We start from the raw sequence: 26,519 nt of genomic DNA on the forward strand, positions 1-26,519 counted from the left end.
AATCATTAAGCAATAACCTCTATTCTTTTTCCAGTCTCTATGAGTTTATCTATTCTAGCTAACTTCTGTAAGTGGAATCATACAACATTTGTCCTTTTGCATCCAGCTTATTTCACTGAACCAAGTGTCTTCAAGGTTCATCTACATTGTAGCATATATCAGACTTCATTCCTTTTTTATGGCTGAATAATATTCCCTTAGGTGGGCAGATCATTTTGTTTTCCATACATCTGTCGAAGAAAACTAGGGTTGCCTCCATCTTTCACCTGTGCAGTGAACAGTGTCATACAGGCATCTGTTCAAGTCCTTGTTTCCAATTTTTTCATCTAGGGCTAAACTAGCCTCATTACTAAGGTGATGTCCTTCTGAAGATTCTAGCTAATGTCCCATATGTTAAAAGGTCTTTCACTGTAGATGGTGGGAACATGAACCATGTGAGCTACAGGAATTGTGGAACCTACTTCTTTCCAGTGGTTCTTTCTCTGGCCTTGACAGCTTCCTCTTACATGTGTGCAGATCAATCCTCTGGTAGACTGAAGGGGATCTGCTACAGATCTCTAGGCCTCTCTCTTTTCATGTAGCTTCCTCCTCTGGTATTCTATCCTGTGAATCTAGCTGCTTTGGCCTTCCAAAAAGCTGACTTTTTTTTTCTCCTCAATGCAGCAAGATCACTGGGTTCCGTTTAGGTTTCCACCCTTCCTTCCACTCCCATGTTACAGCATGGAAATTATCTCTTAGGCAATAAGCTAGTGCTCTCATAGGGCTCCCATCATTTTTATTTTCCTTTCATCTGGGATCACAATCCTGCACTAGCTATTGTCCAATGTCTGAAATCATTGTTTTATACATTTTGTCAGGATTTCTATTTATGTTACACAGAGCAGTAAATTGGGCCCCTGTTATGCCATCATGGTTGGAAACAGAAGTTATGTTGAGGTATTCCTCACCACCAATAATCAGTGTTTGTAAATATTCCAAGTATACTTAATAAAAATATGGAATTTTCCAATTATTGGATGTCAAACTATATATACATGTCCAATTGTTCAAGTTCATTAATTGAATTATTAGAATCTTTTATACCCTTGTTGTTTTTTCCTTGACCTCTTAGTGACCATGATAGTTGTGTTGAAATCTTCCACTGTGGTAGTGTATTTGTCAGTTTCTCCCTATAGTTCTAGCAATCTTTTTATTGATGTGAAATTCACATACCATAAAACTAACCATTTTAAAGTGTATAATTCAGTGGCATTTAGAACAGTCACAATGTTGTGCAACCACCACCTATCTTGTTCTAAAACATTTTAGTCCCCCTAAAAGGAAACCCTGTACACATTAAGCAGTTACTTCCCAGCTCCTTGTTCCCCCAAGCACCAATCTGCTTTCTATCTCTATGGATTTACCTATTCTGGATATTTCTTACAAATGGAATCATACAAGATTTGACCTCCTGTGTCCGGCTTCTTACATTTAGCATGTTTTCAAGGCCCATTTAGGTTGTACTTTTCCTCCATTTTTACTCTTTTTGGGGGGATTCCTATGGTGCAGATATTAGGATTTCTGTTTCCATCCTCCCATCTCTTTTTTGTTTTTCCCTTTCATTCTCTTTTCTTTCTTCTTTTGGGAGGACTGTTTCATTTGGTCTTTCCAGTTTACTAATTCATTCTCAGCTATAACTTTCTGCTATCAGATCACCTATTGTGTTCTTCATTCCAAATATTATTGTGGTAACTTTAACACATGGTCCCTTATTCCTTTGATACTTCTCTTATCCAGAGATAGATTCAGTGTCTCCCAAATCCCTCTGGAATCTGGGCTTGGTTATTGCTTGAGCAGTAAAATACAGCAGATGGGGGGCCTGGGTGGCTCAGTCAGTTAATCGTCTGTCTTCGGCTCAGGTTATGATACCAGGTCCTGGGAAAGAGCCCCGCACTGGGGGTCTCTGCTCAGCAGGGAGCTTGCTTCCCCCTCTCCCTCTGTACCCCCCCTGCTTGTGCTCTCTTGCTTTCTCTCTGTCAAGGAAATAAATGAAATCTTTTAAAAAAATTATTCAAAAAATAAATAAAGTAAAATACAGCCGAAATGATGCTGTGTGTATTTCTAGACCTAGGCCTAGAGAAACTGTCAGCTTCTACTCCCTGCTTCTTGGGACCCTCACTCATGGACTGCAGCCGCTGTGCCATAAGGAAGCCAAGCAGCCCACGGAGAAGTACTCATGCAAAGGACCCTGATCCACAGCCCCACTCAGCTCTCAGCCTACAGCCAGTACTAACTTGCTAGCCATGCGAGTGAGTCATCTTGGAAAGGGATCCTCTGGCCCCAGCTGATGTCACATGGAGTAGAGATGAGCTTTACTCAGCTAGCAGAGATATGAGCGAATATTTTTGTTGATTGTTGTTTTAAGTCCTTGTTGTTTTGGGGTAATTTGTTACGTAGCAATAGACCACAGAACAATTATATTTTTCATATCTTTCTACCTGTGCTTTTTTATATTTTCTTGTTTCATGTTGTTAATATTCTCCCTTATTTTTATAATGTTTATTAGACTAATTTGGAGTTTTTGTTTCACGTGTTTGAAAACTTTTCCTGATAGATATTTTCTTTTGAAAGGTCTGTGTTCCCCAATGTCTTTTTCTTTTTGCCTGCAAGTACCCTGATGGTACAGGCGACTTGGACAGTTGATGGAATGGGGGAAGTTGTAGCCGCAGAGTCCCTCAGAATCCCTCAGAGTCCAAGGTTGTCAGTTGGGCTACAGTGGCCTATCTCCTCACACAGTACCTGACCTCACCCCTGAGGAGAGGCTGCTTGTTAGGGTGTATAGAAACCTTTGCAGAGCATTAGGGAAGACAGGAAGAGTGGGGACCTGTTCATTTTTTATTCAAAAGATATGCTGGGGAAAGGGACTGAGAATACCAAGGTGACAAGACCAAAAGGGTCCTGAAGGCCACAGCCTAGTGGGCACGAAAAATGTTAATCAAAGATCCCCAGTAACATTTGTCTCTTTGCAGAGGGTACTGGGAAGGGCAAGTGCCTAAGAAGAACCCAATCCAGAGGAGGGTGAGGTGGGGTGGACGCATGTGAGTCAGAGACGTCTTCTGAGAAGGTGGTACTCCAGGGTGAGACCTCCCTTAATACCAGGGAGTTTGGCTAGCAAGAGTGGGGGCAGGGGGTAGAAAGGCATTCTGGCAGAGCGAAGAGCAGGTAATGTGCAGTCAGGCTCTGAGTTTAGGGAAGTGAAAGAGGTCAGAAGATTGAGGCTGGGGAGGTTGGAGGGGCCAGATGAAACAGGGCCCCGTGGGCTAAGGGAAGAGAGAAGAGCACATGCTTTCTCTTCAGAAGAGATGGCTCTACCGTGAGCACTGGGAGAGAACAGGGAGTCCATTCAGAAGGCTGCCACTGTGGACAGCTGAAGGTGGCATGAAGGACAGGAGGTCAAGTTGACAGGCTCTAGATGGATGACTGTAGGGTAAGGGCCAAAGTGGTGGTCAGCTTGGAGCACTTCCTGAAGGACCCAGGGACACTGATTCCTCATTCCACCCCAGAGTTGAAGCCCAGAGGAGGCAGCAGTCAGAGAGACACCACTGATTCTTCTCTGATGTTCTAAAGCTCTCTGAGCCACAATGAGAGGGGGAGGAAAAAGGAGACAAGTCAGTCTCTGGGCTCTGGGGTTTTCTTCTGTTCAAGAAATAACCGAAAGGATAGCCTAGAAAGATAAAGATGTTAAAGGAAAGTCAACATGGATAAGTTATCTGAAGCAGTGGAGTAGAAAGTGAAAGAAAAAAGTTAAGAGCAAATAAGTAAACAATTTGGTAAAAGAACCCCCAGGAGGTAAAACAGTAAAAGAGAAAATTAAGATAAGAGAACTTGACTAAAGAACCCAATGTAGGGGCACCTGGGTGGCTCAGTGGGTTAAAGCCTCTGCCTTCGGCTCAGGTCATGATCCCAGGGTCCTGGGATCGAGCCCCACATTGGGCTCTCTGCTCAGCGGGGAGCCTTCTTCCTCCTCTCTCTCTCTGCCTGCCTCTAGGCCTACTTGTGATCTCTGTCAAATAAATAAAATCTTAAAAAAAAAAAAAAAAAGAACCCAATGTAGTGTCCCAAAGGGGTCAATGGGGCAGCGGAGGGGCATGGGTATCCTTCCCGCCAAGGAGGCAGCAACCTTTGGGGAAGGGGCATGAAATCTTCAGCCTCCTCCAACAGGAAGAAACTGCCATGAGGGGCACAGTGTAGGGACGGCATCTTCTCGGGTTCGGTTTACAGAGACATGGAAGAGAAGGGGGAGACGAAGATGATGGGAATGGGGTGGGGATACCCAGGAATGTTGGGAGGCCCAGGATAGGGCTGGGATGGCCTGTGCGGTCCTGTTCCGAACCTGCCTACTCTTTCCTGAGAAACAGAACTGTCCTCTACGCAGAAGTCCGTGCACCCCGAGCCCCATCTCATGGAGCGCATTTCCCCATTTTACAAGAATCACATCTAAGGCTCAGAGAGGGCGGTCCCTCAACCAAGGTCACACAGGAATTGGGCTCTCTGCAGGGCGGGGAGCTGCTAGTGGCACTGCTGGGGGTGGGGGGTGGGTGGGTGTCGCTTCGCCTAGGCCCCCCTCGGGGAGGAGCTGGCCCGAGCCCCTCCTGCTCCCCCGCCCCTGAGGGGCGGCCCGGGGGGCGGGCGGAGGAAGTGAGCGCAGCGGGGAGGAATGCGAGCGGGCGGGGCGCGGCGGCCCGGGGCAGCGGGGCAGCCCGGCAGGCAGCCGGGGCGGCGGGGCCGAGCGCGCGCCATGCCTCACTTCACCGTGGTGCCGGTGGATGGGCCGAGGCGCGGCGACTATGACAACCTCGAGGGTCTCAGTTGGGTGGACTACGGGGAGCGCGCGGAGCGGGAGGACTCGGACGGTGAGGGCGCTCCCGGTGGGGGCTTTGGTGGGGGGGCAGGGGAGCGGACCACGCGTGGCTGGCGCTCGCAGAGACCCCCGAACCGTGCGAGCACACGTCGATGGGGGCTCAACTTTTCTTAGTCTGCCCTTCGGCCACCTCTCTCGCTCCGCGCACGCAGACACTACTTTTCTGGGGCCCCCGGAGCCCGCGGCTGGGCCGCCCTCCCCACCCCAGCTCCTCCCTTGAGGGCCGCGGGCGGGAGCTGCAGACGTGGCCAACGAAGGAGGCCAGGCCGGCGGGGCCGCCCGGATCGAGAATAGCGGGGAGCACCCATCTCTGGCCTTTCCGGACTGGGAGCACAGCCGCAACCCGGACCCCACTCCCAAGACCTTCTGTGAACCTCTTCCAGCCTCCTCTCGCCTCGCCTGCCCATTTGCGCTTCAGGGACTCAGCCCCTTAGACTACCCTCTCTTTTCTCTCCTCCCGGAGCCAGGAAAGAAGGTTGTGCCTGCCTGGGGGGGTCTAGGGGTAACTGCCTGTGAGTGCACTCCAGCTGATTTTACCTCAGAGCTGGAGGTCCCCTGGGCATCTGTGAAGCACGATGCAGAACCAGGCTTGTCTCGCGGCTTCACATGAATTAACTCGTTTAATCCTCCCAATTTTGCCCAGGGGATAGGTCCTGCTACTCACGCTTAGGAAGGAGTGAACTGAGGAGTGGAGCAGTTATTAAATCTGCCCCAGGGCATTCAAACCCAGGCTTAGAAACTCCAGCACCCTAACCTTTAACCTAGGTGTTAGAATTGGGCCTGAAGGTGGTCCTGCTTCTGTTCTTCCAGGTTCCTGCCTCTCCCAAGCCCCTTTCTCCATCTCCCACCCTAGGAATCCCTGGGGGTGAAGGGCTCTCCTTGCTAGGACTCTCTTAGAAAGCATGTCTGTGCAAATAGCAGCATATATATGTTCTTGCACAAGTGTGACGTTGTATCACACCTGACCACTGTATGTGGAGATGGCACAGGACAGTGGAGTGGGCTTCTAGACATTATGAAGGTTTACAGCTGTGTGAATGCACACACTCCACCTCCACCCCTGCCCCAGCCTTATTCCAGTGGTCAGCAAGAGCCAGTGTCCCTTGATTCCCTATTAGCCCTGGGAGGCTCTTTTCCCACAGAGGCTGGGCGGGGCTGCATCCCCAGATCAGCCTGGACCAGTGGGCAAGCAGAGCTGAGCCAAGCCTCTGGCCCCGCCCTGGAGTCCCAGGGTGACTGGGGGGACCTGGAGCCACATTGGCTGATTCCTGCCAGGTCCCTCCAAGCTGAGCCAGCTCCTCCCACTAGTCCCCCTCCTTCTCCTTTTGCTCCTTTTCAGCCAGAACTTGGCTGTGTCTGCAGTATGGGGGACGCTCTGCGCCCTGGTGAGTGATTATGAACCTTCTTGGTAGGGACCGCAAAAGGACAGGGAGCACAAAAACAGCCTCAGGTCCATCTCGTGGGGCCACTCCAACCTGGTACCTGACTCTCTCAAGGCCTATACTTAAGCTCCAAGGGGTGTAAATGGGCCTCTCATCCACCCCACTATGGCTTGTGGGCAGGGGGTAGGAAGGTTCTAGAGGGGTACCCCTAGCAAATCCCTGTGAGCACAGGGATGAGGACTCTCACCTGGATCCCCACTTGTAGCTGGTGTGTTCATAGCTGTTGGCAAGAACACACAATTATGTGGACCTCACAGGAAGTCCCCAGGACTACGCCATGCCCTGGTTCATTGGGGGTCTCAGGTTGGTATCTGAGTAGCTTTGGCCTGGCAGGCATGTCCAGACCTGCCCTGGAATTTCTGGAATAGCTGAGGGCAGTACAGACATTCAGGCACTGCTTAGGTCTCCCCACCTTTCCACAGTTCCCTGGGAGCTGTCCTTAAACAAATCTTTGGGGAAATCCAAGGAATGACTGCTGGGTGTCTGGCGCCAGATTGTTCCTTTTCTGATGCATCTGGGTCGTTGCAAGAGTGGGTGTTACTATCTCTACTTCAGAGAAGAGGAAACTAAAGCAGGATAGAAAGGGTAAGGAGGTTGCCCTGGGTCACACAGAGGGAGGGTCTGGAATCCAAGCTAGGCTGCCAGCCATGTGAGCGCCAAGAACCTTGGGTGTATGCACCCTGGGCTAACTGCAAACCCCAGCCACTCTTCTCTGGTTAAAGGCTACCTGTACCCTGAGGTGCATCCTGGGATGAACCAGGGCCCAGAAGAATACGAGTAGGAAACTTGCAGCTTAGCTCCCACATGATTCTGGTGGATCTTGGGACCCAAATTTGGCTCCTCTCACCGGGTGACCTTGTCTCTGAATCTCTCTGAGCCTTATTTTCCTTGTTAGTAAAAGGAAATAAATAATATCTATTGGAGTGCTGCTATGAGTACTAAAGGCAACCCTTGGATAGGCTCTCAGCCACTCTGGGTCATGGCTGGAGAGACAAGGACCAGGTGGGTTTGGGAGGACTATTCACAAGCATTTGGCAGAGGGGACTGCTATGTGCTCAACTCTACATTTTCTGGATACCAGTGCTGTCTCTTCAGAGAGATAGGCAACAATGGTGGGACAGGCTGCAGTGCACAAGCTTAGCATAATTTATAATTTATTTCCAGCCTACTTTCACAAAAGGGTCAGAAGAGATCAATGCAACAAAAGTGTCTCCCCAAAGCACTGTCACAGTCAGAAAGATCATAACCATGAAGAGGAAGAGGGAAAGGACTCTGAGATGAGACAGATGGTGACTGTACCTAAGGAGTAACTGTAGCTTGGAGATTCCCGGCAGCCAAGGCAGGAAGGGAAATAAGATGCAGTCTACAGCTGCCATTTTCTGACAAAATGAAGCATCTGACTTACTTAGGAGAGACACTTTTTTTGGTCACACTTTTCACTTTTCAGAGGCTTCTCACTGAAGGGCTATTAATGTAATGAGCAGTGTTACTAGGTTTTCTGATTTTTCTTGTAGCTCCTTATCCTGATCCTGAACAAGTGTCAAGGGTACAGCAAATTTCATAGAGTGTCTGAGGAGCTAAATGACCCCATGAGGCTTTAACATGACCCAATGGACTGGCTTGAACTCTTGCTTGCTGTCTTTGTCCACCGTGCTGTTGGCCCTGACCTACATACAATTGTGTAGCTCATAGGACTGAGCTTCTTGTCTCACTTAGATAGTTCAGGTTCCTACATGAGGTGATACATCCCTTTCACATGCTATGGGAACAAAGAGCTGACTTTGCCCCAAAATTTTCATCAGCACACTTTACCCGTCAGTCTCTGGGCAATAAAGAATCCACAGTGCAGCACCTACTACTGAATGTTCTCGGCTCAGAGAAGGCAAGTTAAATCTTATGCCCATGGCAAGAGAATGTATCAGATGGAGGAAGCATCATTCAGCATTCTTAGCTGCAGATAAGATAAATGAATTGGAGTTACTGAACCAGGGAGGGTTGGCACATAACTCACAAAACCAGGCCTGGCCAATGCACGGCTGGGACACCACTAGTCGGTCGGTGATGACAATTCTGTTGCCACCTACATCAATGGATACTAGGCCAACCCCGCTGCCACGGTTATTGCCATCCAACACTAACATGGCTTTTGTGGCCCAAGATGACAGCTTTCCGTTTGCTATGAGGCCTCCAGCCACCGCCGCAGCTGCCACACTGTCTAGAGGGGGACAAGGCACCTACTGACTAGAAAAAGCATACTTGGTGTCCTCTGCCTACTCGATGGAAAACTGGGAATGTAACCCACAGAGACAGAAAAAGGATAAAGTCTGGGAAACGGGAGAATTCGAATGCTGAGCAACCAGAAAAAGCAGCTGAGCTTCGGGTTGAGGCGGGCTTATTTTAAAAAGGGTCTTCCCACTTCCTTTCCGCGAGGTTTACTTTGAGCTTGGAAGCGGAGATGCTCACCAGCTGGGATGCTGGGTGAAGGCTGGTATCAGCCCGCTCCTAATCTGGGGCAAGTTGCTGGGACCTAGAAGGGAGATCAACAGCACCCACCTGGCCCGGCTTTCTCCTAGGGTTTTCTTAGGCGACCCTACGTGGCTCCTTGCACCACTTCCGCCGTCTGGACAGTCCTTTTGCCTCCTCCCAGCATGCCCTGCGCTGCCCTCCAGGACGCCCCCCGCCCAGTGCACGATGGGATAGCGAGCAGGCTGCCTGATGGCCATGGCCGCTGAAGGCACCCTGTGTGGCTTCATTTATCTGGAGGGCAGCTTCCCGTCGGGCCCTGAGGACGCTGAGCCCTCGGCACCCAGCATGCTGGGTATTCCAGATGGACCTGGAAAATGGGAGTCGGGGGTGGGGGTGGGGTACGGGTCTGGGACGGTCGGAGGGCTGGCCAGGACTTGGCCACGCCCCTCCTATCAGGCTCCGCCCCTTGGCCTTAACACGTGGTTGAAGTAGTGTGTCTGGGCCCTTCACAAAGCTGCCTTGGAGGAAGTGTTGCGCTGGCTTTTAGTCGTTGGTCACTCTGCTAATTATGGCTCTTCACAGCAGAGTATGATGGGGAAACAGGCCCAGCCTGCCCCTAAAATGCTCCACAGAGATATGTTTTGTGGGCTGGCTTGTAGGCTGGGGTGCAGGCAAGCTGGGGACTCAGGAGGCAGACCTTGACTGAGATTTTTGTCCCTCTCTCTCCATAGGGCATGGCAACCACAGAGAGAGCAGCCCTTTTCTTTGTCCCTTGGAGGCTTCCAGAGGAAGTGACTACTACGACAGGAACCTGGCACTGTTTGAGGTAGCTGAGCAGCCATTCTGGGCCACAGGTGTGGCAGGCAGGTGGCCGGGGGGGCAGGGACACTTCAGGACTCAAGCCTATGCTAAGCAGGCAGTCTGGACAGTTGTGTCACCTAATATCTCAGCTCCTCCTAAAGTCTCCCCTTGTCTGCCTATTTCCCTTGGCCCTTTGAACTGAAACTGCTTTCCCAGATGCCACTCACAACCCTATACCATTATCACCTCCAGGGATATGTACTTTTAATTTCTGTGTAGCCCCTTGGCCAGGTGACCACCTGTCAGGATTTCTCATCTTGGGATTTCCCTTCTTCCCTTTACTTACAGGACTTCTCATTTTTCCCTCTCCTGTGAACTCTTCCTTGTTCTCCCTGGTTGGCTCTTCTAACTCTTTCTTCATGTTTATAGAGTACTGGTCCTTCTTACTGGATCTCCTTTCCGTCTCCACATCTGCAGGCTTAGTGGACACCTCTCTGCAAACGTTCCCAATATTATGCCTCTGAACTTGAACTTTATCCTCTTCAGACTCAAGCTCAGAAGTTGGATCTGGATTTAAGGCATGGTTTAGGCCTCTAAATCCTGACCCATACATTCAGCTGCCCCTTGGAATCTCATGGGCTCCTTGTCAGCCTCCATATGCCCCAAAAGACCTGCATCTTCACTTCTCACTTCAAACCTGTTTCTCCTTGTGTGTAGAGCTGGAAGGGAGATGACATTCAGGGAGAGACTAAATGGGCAAGAGGCAGACAGAGGCACGGTGCTGAGAAGGGTGCAGGAATAGGGAAGGCCTAGACGCAAGTGGGGATTGGGGAGCCTGAGCCCCGGAGGCCTCCTGACCTGGAAAAATGGCAAGTTTCTGCAGCAAAGGCTTTGATCTGGCTCCACCTGAAGATGGGCTAGGGGGCCAGGATCCTACCTTAGGGATTGAGGTATGTTACAAAGCCTGGGACCTGAGGAGAAGACCATCTGAGAGGCTCAGGGTCTGGGCAAATAAGAGAGACTTAACTTGTTCCAGACATCCTCTTTTGACTTCCTTGGTTCGCTGAGATGGCTTTTTTTTGTGGGAGAGTTGTGGGCAGATGTGAGTACCAGAGGGCCACTCGTGGCTGGGAAGTAGCCAGGCAGAACATTCAGGATGAAGTGTGTCATTCGCCTTTCTGCCAGCTGTGCCCTGCCCTGCCCTTACCCGAGGCAGGTAGTTTTCACAAATGGGCTGGTAGTGATTGTAGCCAAGATAGATAAGGCAGAGAGAAGCAGTCACTGGGCTGGGCCTTTGAGTGGCGCGTGCTAGGGTGTGGTGCCCACACCAGTCCAGTAGGCTGGCTTGGGCTTCCCTGGGCAAAGAGTGGGATCAGGCCCAGGCCTGCTTGAGGGCTTGGCAAGGGGCCAGAAGCCAGGCTGCTGGCTACACACAAGTAGCCTGGCACCTTCAGGGCCCATTGCCAGATTGCCCTGTGTCTCTGTTTACAGGAGGAGCTGGACATCCGCCCAAAGGTATCATCTCTTCTGGGCAAGCTCGTCAGCTACACCAACCTCACACAGGGTGCCAAGGAGCATGAGGAAGCTGAGAGTGGGGAGGGCGCCCGCCGGAGAGCTGCCAAGGTGAGCTGGTTGGGGCAGTAGTGGGGGCCAGTCCTAGGAGGACAGACTCAACACCATGGAATTGGCAACTGTGAGCATCCCAGGGGATGTGGGTAGCAGGTACAGTGAGCATGGATGAAGGGCACTGAGGGTCTTGGGCTCAAGAAAGCTTTAAGTGGTGGCCTGAGGAGGAGCCTCTGATGGGGGCAGAGGGCCAACAAGACCCCCAGGAACAATAGTGAGAGTAATGGCTGCCTTTTCTCTGCCTTCCTTCTCTGTGCACCAGGCGTCGTGCTAAGCAGTGGGCCTGGGTGCTTGCCTGCCATCTTCACAACAAAGGTGTAAAACAGGTGCTACTTTCATCCTCATTTTACGGACAAGGAAACTAAGTGTCAGAGGCATGAAGTAACTCGCCTGAGGTCACTCAGCTAGACAAGATGAATGCATACACTAGAAGACAGATTTGTGGGTTTACTGTGAGATAGAGGACTATAGAAGGCCAGAGCCCTGGCATTCCGTCAGGATGGATAAGCGTGGGAATCAGGAACCTGGTTGTCCACTGGGGTGATGTAATCAAGTGACCAAAACTTGCCCCTCACTGTGTTGCTTCCATCGGCAGACCTCTCCAACAGCCCCTTTGTTCCTCAAGTGCCAAAGTTCGGGGCATGTTTGGAATATAACACTGCCTCTTGGAGCTTCCCTCTCCCTCTCCTGCCCCCATCCCTGGTCACTATCCAGGTCTCTGGCCCTCCAGCCGTCCTCTCTGCTTCGGATGAGTTTACACATCCTTGCTCAGCTGCCCTGTAGGATGGGGCTCAGTTTAAGTGAAGGTTGGGTTTTTATTCCATATTTTCAGTTTGAAGGCAAGGAGCCCTCCCTCTCCACCTGCCGACTCCCTGAGGTTTAGGAAACAGCTGTGATTTAAAAGAAGCTTGAGGGCTGTCTGGGTGGCTCAGCTGGTTAAGTGTCTGACTCTTGATTTCAGCTCAGGTCATGATCTCTGGCCTTTGGGATTGAGCCCTGTGTCATGCTCCGGGCTCCGCATGGAGTCCTTTTCTCCCTCTGCTCCAACCCTTACTCTCATGCACAGGAAAGCACATGTACTCTGCCTCCTATTTCTCAAATAAATAAAATATTTTTAAAATAAATAAATAAATAAAGCTTATGTTTGGCACTAACTGTAGTATTCTTGCTGGAGGTCAGCACTGATAGAAGTTGTTCCTGGTTATGATAAACTGGGGACCCAGCCTCAGACCTGCTTGTGAAATTTGGGCCTTGCTGAGGTGGCCCAAGGAGGGGGTACACTGGACTGTTGTGCACCCCTCACCTTGCTCCTCCAGGAGGCAAACCAGCCCCCACTTCAGAGAGGGCAGCTAAGGTCTTGAGGTCACGCAGACCTGACCCCCCTCTCTATCCTGCTGGTTGTGATTTAGATTTTGCTGGCACTTTCCGGACCACCCATGGCAGAGAAGCCTGAGTGTCTGTAGCTCTCCCTATTCAGTCCTGCAGGGGTGTGTCAGCCTTTGAGAGTGTTGCTTGCAGTGGGTGGTAGGATCCTTGGTAAGAGCTTCCTCCCTGTTCCTTCTGGCTGAATCCAGGGAACTGATGGTTGGAAGTAAAAAGGTCCCTGAGAAAGACTAGCACACATCTCAACAAGAGTGTCAGACGGAAGTCTGTGTTGGTGAAGGGTCAGGGTCCCTTAGCCTATGAGGAGCCTTGTCAGGATGCTGGGATCCAGCCTCAGCTTACCTGTCCAGCTCACTCGGCTCTAGGGTTGGGATGTGAGAGGATGGCAGAGTGTCTCAGTTTCAGTGGCTTTTCCATGGAGGAAGGAGAAGGCTGGTCCAGTCTGCAGTGGGTCAGCAGGAATCTAGGGAGTTGTAACCACTGAGCTGTGATCCTTACCCAGGACGGTCTGAGCAGGGCCCTCAGGAAAGGAGGCTTAAAGCAGGAAGGGTGGGCCTCCAATCAGACCCAAGACAGCCTCTCTGTGGCAGCTGCTCTGCCTCTGGCCAGATGACCTTCGGAGGCTGCCAGAGGTTATTTGGGGATGCAGAAAGCATTTCCGGCCCTGCCCTTTCCCACACTGCCCTTTCCCCAGAGTGACTCAGCTTAGAATGGAGGTGGGGCTGGGAGCTGCCACCATCCAGTGAGTGGTCCAGGCCCTCTATGAAGGGTTCAGAGCCCAGATGAGAGGTGTTTGTCACCTACAGTTTGAGGGACCATTTGTTCATACTCTGGCCTTTCCAGGCCCTTCTGAGGTCCTTTTAGGCTACACATAGATCTTGCCCCAGACCTGGACCCTTCAGTAGAGTTCCTGTGGCCACAGGCCACTCTGACACCCCAGCTCCAGGGCAGCAGGCTTTGCTGGGGCTCTTGTGGAAGCTCTTAGGGCCCTACTGCCCTAGGCTCCACTCAAAAGGAACCTTTCAGGAAGGTGCTAGCCTTGCCTCTTGTTTCAGCCTCTGCCCTGGCCTCCTGGATGACCCCTACTCTGCCCTTAGAGAGTTGAGAAATTCTGTCTGGATTTGCCCACTGGACCTTCCTCACCTGTCCTTCAGCTTGAGTTTCTATTGTTTCTGCAGGATTTTCCCAGCAGTTATCCCAGGGTCCTTTCAAGGCACTACTCACTGGGCTCAGGGTCACCTTTTGGGTACCTGCAGGGTCTACTGGTGATAGAAACGTGAGCAAACCGACTATAACCCAGTATAGCCATGAGACATTCGAGTGAACAGTTACCATGTATATCAGATGTGTTGAGGGGATGCAACTCAACCTAAGGCAACCCAGGAGAACTTCCTGGAAGAGGCAACCATTAAGCACCTGAAGGTTCAACTGAAGAGGAGTTAGCCAGGCAGTGAGACAGGACTGACCCTTCCAGGCAGAGCCCAGCACATGTCCTGGGTCAGAGGCTGTGCGGGACCAGTGTCATCAGGGGCTGAAGCTGTCAGAGAAGGTGATGGGGCTCATGTTATGGCCCAAACCAGGGAGTCTGGCCCACACTGGATTACAGGATGGACAATGCAGAGAGTTTTCAGCATGGACTATGAGTTTGGGCTTGGTTTTCAGAGACCTGCTCTGGTAGCCGAGTGGGCTGGAATGTGGAGAGGTTGACAGGCATAGGTGAGTGCCACCCAGGTGCCACAGATGTGGTGCCACAGGTGTGGTACCCCAGGTTCAGGGGACTAGGCTAAGGGAAGGTAGCCTAATCTCAGGGCAGCTTGAGAGATAGACGAGGCAGGACTTGGTATCCACCAGGACTGGAGTTGGGGGTTGGAGAGAGGAAGTCCCAGGGACAACTTCTTGGACTCTAACATGGATGACATGGGGTCTGCCGGGTGAGAAGTTGGGCGTCCAAGACAGATCTTTCTTTCTAGAAGTTTAACAGAAGAGAGGAAGGGAAGGGGGCCACACCTTGAGAGGGAAGTGAGGCTCAAAAGCTCACATGTGGGGTTTTGAAAAAAAATCGGGCTTTATACTTTTCCAGTCCCAAACTGTCTTCATATGTGGAAGTCAGCATAAATATCCTAGGTGTCACCCCAACCCCCCGTGCTTCCCAGGACTGCACTCGGAATTCCAACCTACCCCTCTGATGGAACACCCCGGGGATAAGGAGTCTTCCGAGTGACCGGGGGCTGGCCTTCCATGCTGCCTCTGGGCCCCTTTGATGTTCTGTGTTCCCCTCCTCCCCTCCTGCTCCACAGGCACCCAGCATGGGCACCCTTATGGGGGTGTACCTGCCCTGTCTGCAAAATATCTTCGGGGTTATCCTGTTCTTGCGGCTGACCTGGATGGTGGGCACAGCCGGTGTGTTGCAAGCCCTCCTCATAGTGCTCATCTGCTGCTGCTGTGTGAGTATCCTCTCGGGGGTGGGGGCCGCAGGCACCGCACGGAGCCCACCCCGCCGAGCTGCTCACCTAGGCCTCCTTCCCACAGACCCTGCTGACGGCCATCTCCATGAGCGCCATCGCCACCAATGGTGTGGTTCCAGGTGTGTACGCACCACCCCAGGCCTGGTAGGAGGAAGGGGTCCAGAAGCCCGTGCCCATGCCCTCCTTCCCCCCCAGGCCATTGTCTGGTGAGATCTTAATCTCTGGGAGCACCCTTGCTTGAGGGAATTTAAGATTGCTGTTATGTTTTATGTTCTGTTTGTTTAGTCTAAAAGTAGTTTTAAAAAAAGGGTACTCAGGCTGACAAGGTGATGGGTGGCCCACACCAAGGAGTCTAGACACATGGATTATAAGATAAACAAGGTAGAGGGTTTTCATTTTCACGACAGATGATGAAATTGGACTTCGCTCTCAGAGACCCTATTTATTTATTCAACCATTTTTTATACTGATGTAGATTTCTGGATATTTATTTTATTCTTTGGATCATAAGCCAGTGCTATCACTATTTCTCTTATTCAAACTGTTCCACTTTGGCTGTTTAGCTATTCAAGTTGGGTTTTGTCTCTGGACTTTTTTTTCTCCCCCCCCCGCACCCCCTGTGTGGATTTTTGTTTTTAAATAACAGCTTTATTAGTATTAGTACAAAAGTAAGGTGGGGGGGGAGGCAATATATGATGATTACCATAAGAAGGTTTGGAAGTGAAGAAAAATACAGAAAGGAAAATTGAAAGTATCCCAAGTTAGAAACAGTTTATTTGGTTATTTAAACAGGATCAATAAGATATTACCTAATTTATGTGATTATTCTGCTCTCGGGTTCTGGTTCTTCACCATTGTAAACGTTGTCATGAGCAGCGTTGCATACAGATCTCTGTTCAGGCCCTTGATAGCTCCCTTAGGAGAGGATCCTAGAGGTAGGATTAGAGCCCTGGAAAGGATTTACTTTTTAAAAGTCTTTGGAGCCCTATTCCCACATTTTTCACCAGAGGCATTTTATTAGGAGCAGACTGAACAAGAAACATGGGGTCACTCTTGTCCCCTGCACCCTCACTAGCCCCAGGGGCCCAGTTTTGACTCTGTCAGTGTTGCCAGGGGTATTAGGCTCTGACAGAAGCACAGTCTCAGGGCAGGAGGGTTAGCCTGGTGGCCAGCCCTGTGCCAGAACCTGGGGACAAAAAAAACTGGACCAAGCCCTTGCCTTGGTCTGGAGGGGTCTGACTAACAGACACAGCCCTTGTGAGGGGTGAGGCATGCTGAGATAGGACAGCCCTGGCTAGAGGAGGCTGTGAGGACTGGCCTGAGTGCAGAGGGTTGGGGGACAGGGGGCCACATGGCCGCATGCTGTGGATCAGAGCTGCTGTAGCAAAGCAGTCATTTCACTGGCCCATGCTGGGTGTTGGAGTCCCTTGGGAAGGGGTTCAGCCCCAGCCCAGCCACTTACGAATGTACAGCCTTGGGCAAGCCTCCTGACCCTCTGCTTATCTGTAAATGGGAAAAACATTCCCTGTCACCCTGGGTGGTTGTGAGGGGTTGTCCTGGGGGGGGAACCCCTTGAAGAAGAACCAGACTTGTCTCTCTCTTTTGTAGCTGGGGGCTCCTATTTCATGATTTCCCGCTCGCTGGGGCCAGAATTTGGAGGCGCTGTGGGCCTGTGCTTCTACCTGGGAACAACATTTGCAGCAGCCATGTACATCCTAGGTGCCATTGAGATCTTGCTGGTGAGTTAGGCTAAGCCCTGGCCAATTCTGCTCTTGTCCAACTAGTCCCTTTTCCCTAGGCCAGGTTGCTCATGCTCCCATCACCTCTGGCCAGGGGCTGGGGCTTACTATGTGGAGGGCCTTCTCAAGGGAGAAAGATCCTTGCTCACCCAGTCTCCCCTTCCAGCCCTTGCCAGTTTGGGCCAGGCAGGGGAGGGGTCTGGCTGCCTTCACCTTGACCCTGAGTGTTCCTGGGCACCATTTCAGCCATAGCAGGTGGTCTGTAAACTGTTGCATTTAACTCTGTGATCTCGGTGATCATGCAGGGCCTACCTCCTGGGCTTGTGTAGGCTCTGTGCCTGTCTCTCCCCAGGGCTCTGTGCCAAGGCCCTTCAGATCCATGTTATCCTTGTCCCTAAAAGGGTGAACAGCCACCGGACCTGTGCCCCCTCCATGAGCCCCAGGTGTGCTCTGACTCAGCCACCTCCCCAACTGAACTGCCCCAGCTGGTGGATCAGAGATGGAGGGGTCGTGGGAAGCACAGAGTAACAAGTACACGTCCCTGGGGATCCAGACAATAGGAGATGTTTAAGAGGAACTGCCTCGCTATCCCCACCTCCAGTAGCTATCCCCACCTCCAGGTCCTTTGCCTGTAATAGGGCTCTGCTCCTGCATCTTCTGGGGTTGGGGAGAGGGGTTGTTTTTTGTTTTCAATTTCCCACATTCCTGCATTTATTATTTGGATTTCTTCTGTAAGCGGAATGTGTCCTCTTCCCTGTTTATTTATTTATTTAACCGTGTATTTGTATCACTACAGACTCCTGGATATTTATTCTTTGGCTCGTAATCCAGTACTATCATAATTTTATTTGTTGGCTCTTTAGCTATTCAGGTTGACTCCTGTGTCTGAATAAATCTTAAAAAAACAACAGCTTTATTAAGATATCATTCACATACAGTGCAGTTCTCTACCCATTTTAAGTATACAAGTTAATGGTTTTTAGTATATTCAGAGTTGTGCAACCATCAACCACAGTCAATTTTAGAACATTTTCATCCCCCCAAGAAGAAATCCCATTCTTGTTAGTAGTCTTGTTCCCCATTCCCCCCAGCCCTAAGCAACCATTAATTTGTTTTCTGTCTTTAATCATATTTACCCATTCTGGATATTTCATGTAATGGGATCATAAAATATATGGTTTCTTATGACTTTGTCTAAATATTCTTTTAAAAAGAAAACCAAAGTGACAGAATTCACTTTCCAAAAAGGAAGATCGAACTTTTTTTTTTTTTTTTAAAGATTTTATTTATTCATTTTACAGACAGAGATCACAAGTAGGCAGAGAGGCAGGCAGAGAGAGAGGAGGAAGCAGGCTCCCTGGTGAGCAGAGAGCCCGACGTGGGGCTCGATCCCAGGACCCTGGGACCATGACCTGAGCCGAAGGCAGCGGCTTTAACCCACTGAGCCACCCAGGCGCCCCAAGATCGAACTTTCTTTATCTGTCTTGTTTCAGACGTACATTGCCCCGCCGGCTGCCATTTTTTACCCAACAGGCACCCACGATACATCAAGTGCTACCTTGAACAATATGCGGGTGTATGGGACCATTTTTCTGACCTTCATGACCCTGGTGGTGTTTGTTGGTGTCAAGTATGTGAACAAATTTGCTTCACTCTTCCTGGCCTGTGTGATCATCTCCATCCTGTCCATCTATGCCGGGGGCATCAAGTCAATTTTTGACCCTCCTGTGTTTCCGTAAGTAACCTGGGAATACCTCCACGCATCGCCCTGACATCCCTCCCAAGGACATGGCCTTTAAGTCCCAGAGACTGGAGGATGGGAACACACTGGGCCTCCGGCTGAGCAGGTGCTGATGCTCCTGCCCCTCCTACCCTTCCCCACAGAGTATGCATGCTGGGCAACAGGACCCTGTCCCGGGACCAGTTTGATGTGTGTGCCAAGACAACCACAATGAACAATGAGACAGTGGCCACTCAGCTATGGAACCTCTTCTGCCACAGCCCCAACCTTACCACTGACTCCTGTGACCCTTACTTCCTGATCAACAATGTGACCGAGATCCCTGGCATCCCCGGTGCAGCTGCCGGTGTGCTCCAGGGTGCGTCGTCCCTCCCATCCTCCTGCTTCTGACACACGGGCTGAGCAGGAGGCAGGGAGCGAGTGCGGAAGGGGACTGGAGCAGAGAGCTGTCCTTGTGTGGCCAGCTCAGGAATGGGGGGCATGTCTGGCTGCCTTCCCGGCCCAGCAGTGTTCTCTCAGCCTTGTTCCTGGCAGCTAGGTTTTGGGTGAAAAGAGCCTGTTTGGCCAGTATCCCAGGCATGCAGCAGCCCCCAAAAAGTTCTGGCAGCCCTCCTCTCCCCAGCCATCCGCCTCTGATGCTGCCTGGGATTCTCACAGGAGCTATAAAGGGCCTCTGTGTAGGAGGCAGGCAGTGGCGAGGCTCTGGTCAATGGTGGTTCAGCCACCTTTGCCTGTCAGACTTCTGTCAAGACAGCTCCTTCCCTGTGGCGAATGCTGCCGCCCCCCCCCCCAACATCCCGAAACCCGAGACCCTTACATCTGCAGCTTCTGGCTGGGCTGCCCCAAACTGCCCCTGGGAAGTAAGCAGGGCCACAGTCCTGATGCCGCTGCCCCCACAGAAAACTTGTGGAGCGCCTACCTGGAGAAGGGCGAGGTTGTGGAGAAGCATGGGCTGCCTTCCACAGATGCCCTCAGCTTCAAGGAGAGCCTGCCCCTGTACGTGGTGGCTGACATCGCCACATCCTTCACCGTGCTGGTTGGCATCTTCTTTCCCTCCGTCACAGGTGAGTACCTCTAGCCCATCCACCCGGCCCTGCCCTCACTCCTTGGGAGCCCCTGAGGGTGTCCTGTTGTTTTTGGAGGCATTATGGCTGGCTCAAACCGTTCCGGGGACCTCCGTGATGCCCAGAAGTCCATCCCTGTGGGGACCATTCTAGCCATTGTTACAACCTCCCTTGTGTGTATCCTTTCCCAGGCCACGGGTGGGTGGGGAGAGGGGCAGGAGGCCCTCATCTGCACATAAGTCACCAGCTGGCAGGCACACACACACCACACACGCGTGGACACATACACACCTCATTCTTCACATGCGCGCGTGCGAGAGGTGTGTGGCGACATGAGACCCTCAGCTGGGGTTGTCCCAGCTGCCTGCTGCCTCAGGCTGGGGTGAGGGGAGTATGGGTTCTGTGTGGGGACCGAGCGGGGGCGGCAGAGCCAGCAGAGGCCTCGCTTTCCTTGACACGGCTGCAGACTTCAGCAGTGTGGTTCTCTTTGGCGCCTGCATCGAGGGTGTGGTACTCCGGGACAAGTGAGTGAGCCGGGCCCCTCCCTGTGGCAGGGGGCTCAGCTTTTGCCTGCCCTGACACCAGCTCCCCTCGTACTCGTGGTCCCACACATGTCCTCAGGCTGCTGGTTGCCAGTGGTGGTCTGTGCCACCAGGTGAGTCCGGCCCCACCAGGACTTTTTCTTCTGAGAAGATGGTGGTTTCAGGACCAGGGCTGGGCTGAGGGAAAGGATAGGGCCTAAGGAACTAGTCTTCTCTGCTGAGGGGCCGGAACTCTGCCCACCGTAGCCATCCTTCCTGACTGCTGACATCTTTCACTCCGGGCAGCACCCCCGGCAGGGTTTGGGGGCTCCTTGCATGGAGCATGGCCTGAGCCTGGCCCCTGTAGGTACGGCGATGGCGTCAGCAGGAACCTGGTGGTGGGCACACTGGCCTGGCCTTCGCCCTGGGTCATCGTCATTGGCTCCTTCTTCTCAACGTGTGGTGCCGGCCTGCAAAGCCTCACAGGGGCACCGCGCCTATTGCAGGCCATCGCCAAGGACAACATCATTCCCTTCCTCAGGGTGAGCCCATCTGTACCACCCCCCACAGCCTGGGCGCCCCTGGCCACTCACACTGGCGTGGGAGAGAGGTAGGGGTATGGATGCCCTGCATCATGCTGGGGCCTCTCATGGCCCTGGGGCTGTGTGGCCATCTGTGAGAAGTTGCTGAGAGCTGCCCTGGCCCCGCCCTGCCCTGCTGCTGGCAGAGCTACTTGGGCCCAGAATCCTCATGGCCTTTCTATGGCTCATCTACAGCAGAGAGTCCTGGAGAGATGGGAGGGCGGAGAAGCTTGTGGTACCTGTCAGGGCAGGTGTGGGTGTGACCCAAGCCCCCAGAAGAGGGCGTTAGGAATGATGGAGGCCGGGCTGTGGCTTGTGGCCCAGGGTGTGGCATGGGGGTGAGGAACCAGCTTCTTCCCTTGCTGACCCCATTGACCCTGGTGCCTGCAGGTATTTGGCCATGGAAAGGCAAATGGTGAACCAACGTGGGCACTCCTCCTGACAGCACTCATTGCCGAGCTGGGCATCCTCATCGCCTCTCTTGACATGGTGGCCCCCATTCTATCCATGTGAGCTGGGGGCCAGGGGAGGGCAGGGGAATGGTCTTGGGAAAGGTGTGTGTACCCTCAGCACCCATCATCTAGGGGGCCCCAGCACCTTCCTGTGTAACCCTGTCCGGTGTTGAGGGTCCAGCTGGGAGTGGGGTCAGGCTGTGTGGGGAGAAGTGTGCATGGCAGAGCTCAGCCTGCCTCTGCATGGAGATGGTTCCAGAGTGAGCCCACCACTTACACGGGATCTTACAGAGACCAGCAGGTCCCACACTCCTCTGTGGGAGACTCCCAGAGCAGGCAGCCAGAGCCCTCCGCACCCAATGGGGCATGCACTGAGTGCTGAGTGCCTTGATGAAGTCACCACTACCCCACCCATCTGTTTTCAAAGTTGTTTGCTTTTAAAGTTCTGGAGTCAGCTGGGCATTTGAGGCCCCCGGTGCCGTGTAGGAGTTGGTCAGCATGTGGCATTTTCCGGGGGTCCCTGAGCCAGAGCTCCTGTGGTCACCATGTTCCCCTCTGCCAGTGGCTACTCTGCTTCTCCTCACACATCTCGTTCCACCGCCCGAGCTTGTTTGGTTATCACAGACCTACCCCTCACTGCCCCACTCAGCCTTTGGCCTGACAGGTCCTCCTTTCCCCCTGAAACTGCCCCCTAGCCAAAGCCAGGCTTGCCAGAATCGCTCTCTCTCACTCTGCCCAGCTCACCTCCACCCTCTGCTGCCCAGCTCCGCGTGTGCCTGCGTGTGCACCTACAACGTTCTTGCCATCTTCATCAGGTGGTGACCCCCCACTGCCCAGGCCAAAGGGTGTATCAGCCTTTATCAGGTGGTTCTTCCCTGCAGCCCCAAAGGGACTGACCACTTCTCCGTTCTAGGGGTTTCTACCCACTGGCATGCCTTTTCTAGTAAGTTGTCCTGGCTTCTTGTTTGCTCTTCCTTTTTCTTCCAGCTGAAGGTGGAAGTGGGTGCCCCCTTCCCTCAGCCCTGTGCTCTTCAGCTGGAGGGCTCACGCAGCAGGCTCCCACATCCCAGCCTCCCATACCCACCAGAGTCCCCACATGTCCCTAATTCATTGTATGCAAAATGGCCCTTTCATATTCCTTGGAGGTTCTCCTCTCCACATTCACAATAGCCCTTCATCCAACTGGTCACCTGGCCAGCAGCCTGAGTACCTGAGTATTGTCTATCCATCTCCTGACACTGAGCGCTCCTTAGCACCATCCTTTTCCACTGTTCCCCTCCCTGGAGCCCCCTTCCCACCTCATCTGCCTATAGACACTTGCTGGTCCTCTGAGAACTGGCTCTGTGGACACCCCTACAGTGGGCCCGCCTCAGGCCCTGCAGCTGAGGAGACCTGACCACACAGGGCGGGGCCACCACACACTCCTGGTTCCTTGTCCAGGCCCAGCCTGAGGAAAGGCAGGTACGTCAGGCCGCTGGCTGCCAAGGCTGCTCTGCACCAACCATTCCCTGTGCTGCAGGTTCTTTCTGATGTGTTACCTGTTTGTGAACCTGGCCTGTGCTGTGCAGACGCTCTTAAGGACACCCAACTGGCGGCCCCGGTTCAAGTACTATCACTGGTAAGTGCCAGCCGGACCTATCAGCCGAATCCTCAGACACCAGAATTGTGGGGGAAGAGGGGAGCCCCATCCGGGATGGGGTTTGAGTTTCCTGGGTAGCGTTGCTCTGGTAAGAGATTGGGGTGTTGGAGGGTTGGCTGGGGACCCTACTGATCTCCCTGATTCTGATCCTTCCCCACTCTGGCCCAGGGCACTGTCCTTCCTGGGCATGAGCCTCTGCCTGGCCCTTATGTTTGTCTCCTCCTGGTACTATGCCCTGGTGGCCATGCTCATTGCGGGCATGATCTACAAGTACATCGAATACCAAGGGTGAGTGCGGGGCTGCCACCTGGTTGGGGCAGGTGGGGTGGTCTGTCTGCCGGGTTTGGGGGAGCTGAGCCATCTATTATTAGCCACCGTAGGTGTGGGGCTGGGGTTCTGTGACTCGGACTGGCTGCCCGCCATCTCACATACACATGGACGGAATCCTGCGGGTGGGCCCAGGGACTCACCAGCTCATGGTGGCCTCCACAGGGCTGAAAAGGAGTGGGGTGACGGGATCCGAGGCCTCTCCCTGAGTGCTGCCCGCTATGCACTGTTGCGGCTAGAGGAGGGGCCTCCCCACACCAAGAACTGGCGGTGAGTTCACACCCAGGCTGGCAAGAGCCACTCTAGATCCTCAGGGGCTGTTGGGAGGCTGGGAGGTCAAGAGGTGCTGGCTCTCCCTCCCAAGTCCATGTTCCCTGTTCCAAGGTTGTCAGGTGCCCCTGGATTCCTGCTTCTCAAACCTGTGGGGGCCTGTGAGCTGAGAAAGGAGGAAGAGGGGCTCCCTGGAAACCTGTGGCCCAGGTCTCAGGCTGTCCACTTGGGCCCTGCAGGCCTCAGCTGCTGGTGCTGCTGAAGCTGGACGAGGACCTTCACGTGAAGTACCCGCGGCTCCTCACTTTCGCCTCCCAGCTGAAGGCCGGCAAGGGCCTGACCATCGTTGGTTCTGTCATCCAGGGCAGCTTCTTGGAGAGCTATGGCGAGGCTCAGGCAGCCGAGCAGGTGCCTGCTGTAGGGGGCAGGGTGCTGCACCAGATTGGAGGTGTCTGGGCTCCTGCTAACTCCTAGGAGAAGGGGACTAATCCTGGCCAGCGGGGTGGCCAGCACTGCTGCCCCGAGAGCTGAGGCAAGGGGGAATCGCTGTCCCGCCTTGAAAACATGGCCTCTGGGTGGACGGCTTACCCCCTTCTCCTCCCTGACCCTCACCCCCCAGTCATTCTGTGGAGAGGGAGCCCAGCAGAGGGAACGCTGACAGCCTTGTCTTCTGACCCTGGTGTCTTCCCTACAGACAATCAAGAACATGATGGAGATTGAGAAGGTGAAGGGCTTCTGCCAGGTGGTCGTAGCCAGCAAGGTGCGAGAGGGGCTGGCCCACCTCATCCAGTCTTGCGGCCTGGGTGGCATGAGGCACAACTCCGTGGTGCTAGGCTGGCCCTACGGCTGGCGACAGAGTGAGGACCCGCGTGCCTGGAAGACCTTTATCGGTGCGTGACAGGGCAGGTCCTGGGCTGGACCATGTGGGAGAGGAGCTGGGGATCAAGTAAGGGTGGAGGCCTGAGGGCCACAGGCTGGCCTTCAGCAGTGGCCTTCTTTCCCAGACACCGTGCGTTGCACCACGGCGGCCCATCTGGCCCTACTCGTCCCCAAGAACATCGCCTTCTACCCCAGCAACCATGAGCGCTACCTGGAGGGCCACATTGACATTTGGTGGATTGTGCACGACGGGGGCATGCTCATGCTCTTGCCTTTCCTGCTACGCCAGCACAAGGTGGGCCAGCTGGGCGGACGCAGGCGGGCAGGGCTGGGCCCTTGGTGGGGTGGCTTGTGGCTAAAGCGCCTACCTGCTCCTGGGGCCCAGGTGTGGAGGAAGTGCCGAATGCGCATCTTCACCGTGGCCCAGATGGACGACAACAGCATCCAGATGAAGAAGGATCTGGCCATCTTCCTGTACCATCTGCGCCTTGAGGCAGAGGTGGAGGTGGTAGAGATGGTGAGTCACCTGCCCCTGTGGCCCCGTGGCTGCCCCACCGCATGCAGCCCATTCCTCGTGGCCCATTCTCTCTCTCCAGCACAACAGCGATATCTCCGCATACACCTACGAGCGGACACTGATGATGGAACAGCGCTCCCAGATGCTGCGGCAGATGCGGCTGACGAAGACGGAGCGGGAGCGAGAGGTTGGTGGCTCTCTTGTTTGGGGCAGGGGCGTGTGGCAGGTCAGGCTTCAGAGACACCATCGGTTTGGGGAATTGGATTGACTCACCCCACCTACCCTCACCTGAGTCAGTACCCATTTCCCGGAGGCCCAGTGCTCATGTTGGGCCAGCCAGGCCGCCCTTTTCCTGTGGCACCAAGGCCACCTCTGACTTTTCTCAGGCCCAGCTGGTCAAGGACCGACACTCAGCCCTGCGGCTGGAAAGCCCGTACTCGGACGAGGAGGAGGAGTCTGGCACTGGCACAGACAAAATCCAGATGACATGGACGCGGGACAAGTACATGGCGGCTGAGTCCTGGGACCCTGGCCACGCCCCTGACAATTTCCGGGAGCTGGTGCATATTAAGCCGTGAGTGTAGCAAAAACGGACGCCACCATAGAGGAGTCTGGGAGTGGAGGTGCGCTTGGGTCGGACAAGGTTTTTGGTGGACCGGGGGTGGGGCCTGTGATCAGCTGCATCTCCTGCAGGGACCAGTCCAACGTGCGTCGCATGCACACTGCCGTGAAGCTCAACGAAGTCATTGTCACGCGCTCCCACGATGCCCGCCTGGTTCTACTGAACATGCCCGGCCCACCCAAGAACAGCGAAGGTGATGAGAACTGTATCCTCTTGTGGAGAGGGAAGCAGCAGGGAGATGGACAACACATGAGGTCAGGCCAGGAGCTCTTCTCCTTAGATGCCCGTGGGGAGTGCGAGGTTACCCCAGCTCTGATTAATAGGCCAAACTTCCCTGGGTGCCTCTTGGTGCCGGTGCTGCCTCCTTGACCTGATGCCCTACAGACATGGAGTTCCTGGAGGTGCTGACGGAGGGCCTCGAGCGTGTGCTGCTGGTGCGTGGCGGTGGCCGTGAAGTGATCACCATCTACTCCTGAGCCGGCTAGACACTTGTGGCTTGGAGTGGAGGTGTCCAGGGTAACAGCCTCCTAGCACCTACCCAGCAGCCCTGCTTTGCCTGGCCCTGTCCTGGACCCAGCTCTGCTAGGTCTCCGTGGAAGCCCAGGCATGGGCTGGTAATGCCAATGGATCCGAGGTTCTGCAGGACCCTGAGAGGTCTGGGGACTTCCCCATCCAGCACCCCAGGAGGGCTGTCCTGGCTGGAGAAGACTCAGGGGGAGGGGGGCTCACATGAGATTTGAAGGCAGCCTGCCCAGGAACGCTATTTATTGCATATTTATTGTTTGGATGTCACCATCAGAGAGGAGAGGAAGGGCAACAGGGGAGGGGGGTCTGGCCCCACCCACCTACAGGAAAACCTGGCTCAGGCTACTGTGGGCAGGGACCCCCACCAAGCCAAGCCGAATGGAACTGGCCAGCTGGAGCCTGACTTTTTTCAATAAAACATTGTGTACTTCTGGGCCTCCTGCTGCCCCGGCTCTGTTTCCCCTGGCACCAAGGGAAGAAGGCGGAACTGAAACCAGGCCCAGAGCTGGCTCCCTGAGGCTATGCCCCTTTCCGGCAATCTCTGGCCACCCCCATTGGC

The 26,519-nt window shown here is 53.6% G+C and overlaps 1 protein-coding gene and 1 long non-coding RNA gene across 4 annotated transcripts; one reads left to right on the top strand and one right to left on the bottom strand.

Moving 5' to 3' along the window:
* The first annotated feature begins 4,696 nt into the window (after window positions 1–4,696).
* Window positions 4,697–26,395, top strand: SLC12A4 (solute carrier family 12 member 4). Of its 3 annotated transcripts, none has more exons than XM_047710648.1 (24): window positions 4,697–4,892; window positions 9,540–9,634; window positions 11,101–11,232; window positions 14,916–15,062; window positions 15,148–15,202; window positions 16,692–16,822; window positions 18,316–18,557; window positions 18,707–18,921; window positions 19,463–19,627; window positions 19,706–19,804; window positions 20,094–20,151; window positions 20,516–20,690; window positions 21,120–21,238; window positions 22,701–22,799; window positions 22,989–23,108; window positions 23,313–23,417; window positions 23,657–23,825; window positions 24,112–24,307; window positions 24,422–24,591; window positions 24,682–24,813; window positions 24,893–25,000; window positions 25,200–25,387; window positions 25,507–25,640; window positions 25,820–26,395. In XM_047710648.1, exons 1-24 carry the CDS (start codon window positions 4,697–4,699, stop codon window positions 25,909–25,911), a joined length of 3,342 nt encoding a protein of 1,113 aa, XP_047566604.1. In that variant the 3' UTR covers window positions 25,912–26,395. The 3 variants fall into 3 exon arrangements, with proteins under 3 accessions (XP_047566604.1, XP_047566602.1, XP_047566603.1); XM_047710646.1 differs by lacking the exon at window positions 4,697–4,892 and adding an exon at window positions 6,249–6,285; XM_047710647.1 differs by lacking the exons at window positions 4,697–4,892; window positions 19,706–19,804; window positions 20,094–20,151 and adding an exon at window positions 6,249–6,285 and having other exon boundaries at window positions 20,455–20,690.
* Window positions 7,747–8,983, bottom strand: LOC125088971 (uncharacterized). The gene is made up of 3 exons (XR_007123822.1): window positions 8,896–8,983; window positions 8,155–8,293; window positions 7,747–7,807 (listed from the first exon to the last, which is right to left on the bottom strand). It is a non-coding gene; the product is annotated as an uncharacterized LOC125088971 (long non-coding RNA).
* Window positions 26,396–26,519: the final 124 nt, after the last annotated feature.

Source organism: Lutra lutra, chromosome 17, assembly GCF_902655055.1.
Source record: "Lutra lutra chromosome 17, mLutLut1.2, whole genome shotgun sequence".
In the NCBI taxonomy this organism is placed as follows: Eukaryota; Metazoa; Chordata; class Mammalia; order Carnivora; family Mustelidae; genus Lutra; species Lutra lutra.

What these genes read in the sequence shown, in the direction of transcription:
- SLC12A4 (XM_047710648.1), top strand. Translation starts at nt 4,697, where the DNA reads ATGCGAGCGGGCGGGGCGCGGCGGCCCGGGGCAGCGGGGCAGCCCGGC. An exon ending in CACCAATGGTGTGGTTCCAG is followed by an intron (nt 15,203 to 16,691) that starts GTGTGTACGCAC and finishes TCTCTTTTGTAG; the next exon opens with CTGGGGGCTCCTATTTCATG. An exon ending in AGGTGGAGGTGGTAGAGATG is followed by an intron (nt 24,814 to 24,892) that starts GTGAGTCACCTG and finishes CTCTCTCTCCAG; the next exon opens with CACAACAGCGATATCTCCGC.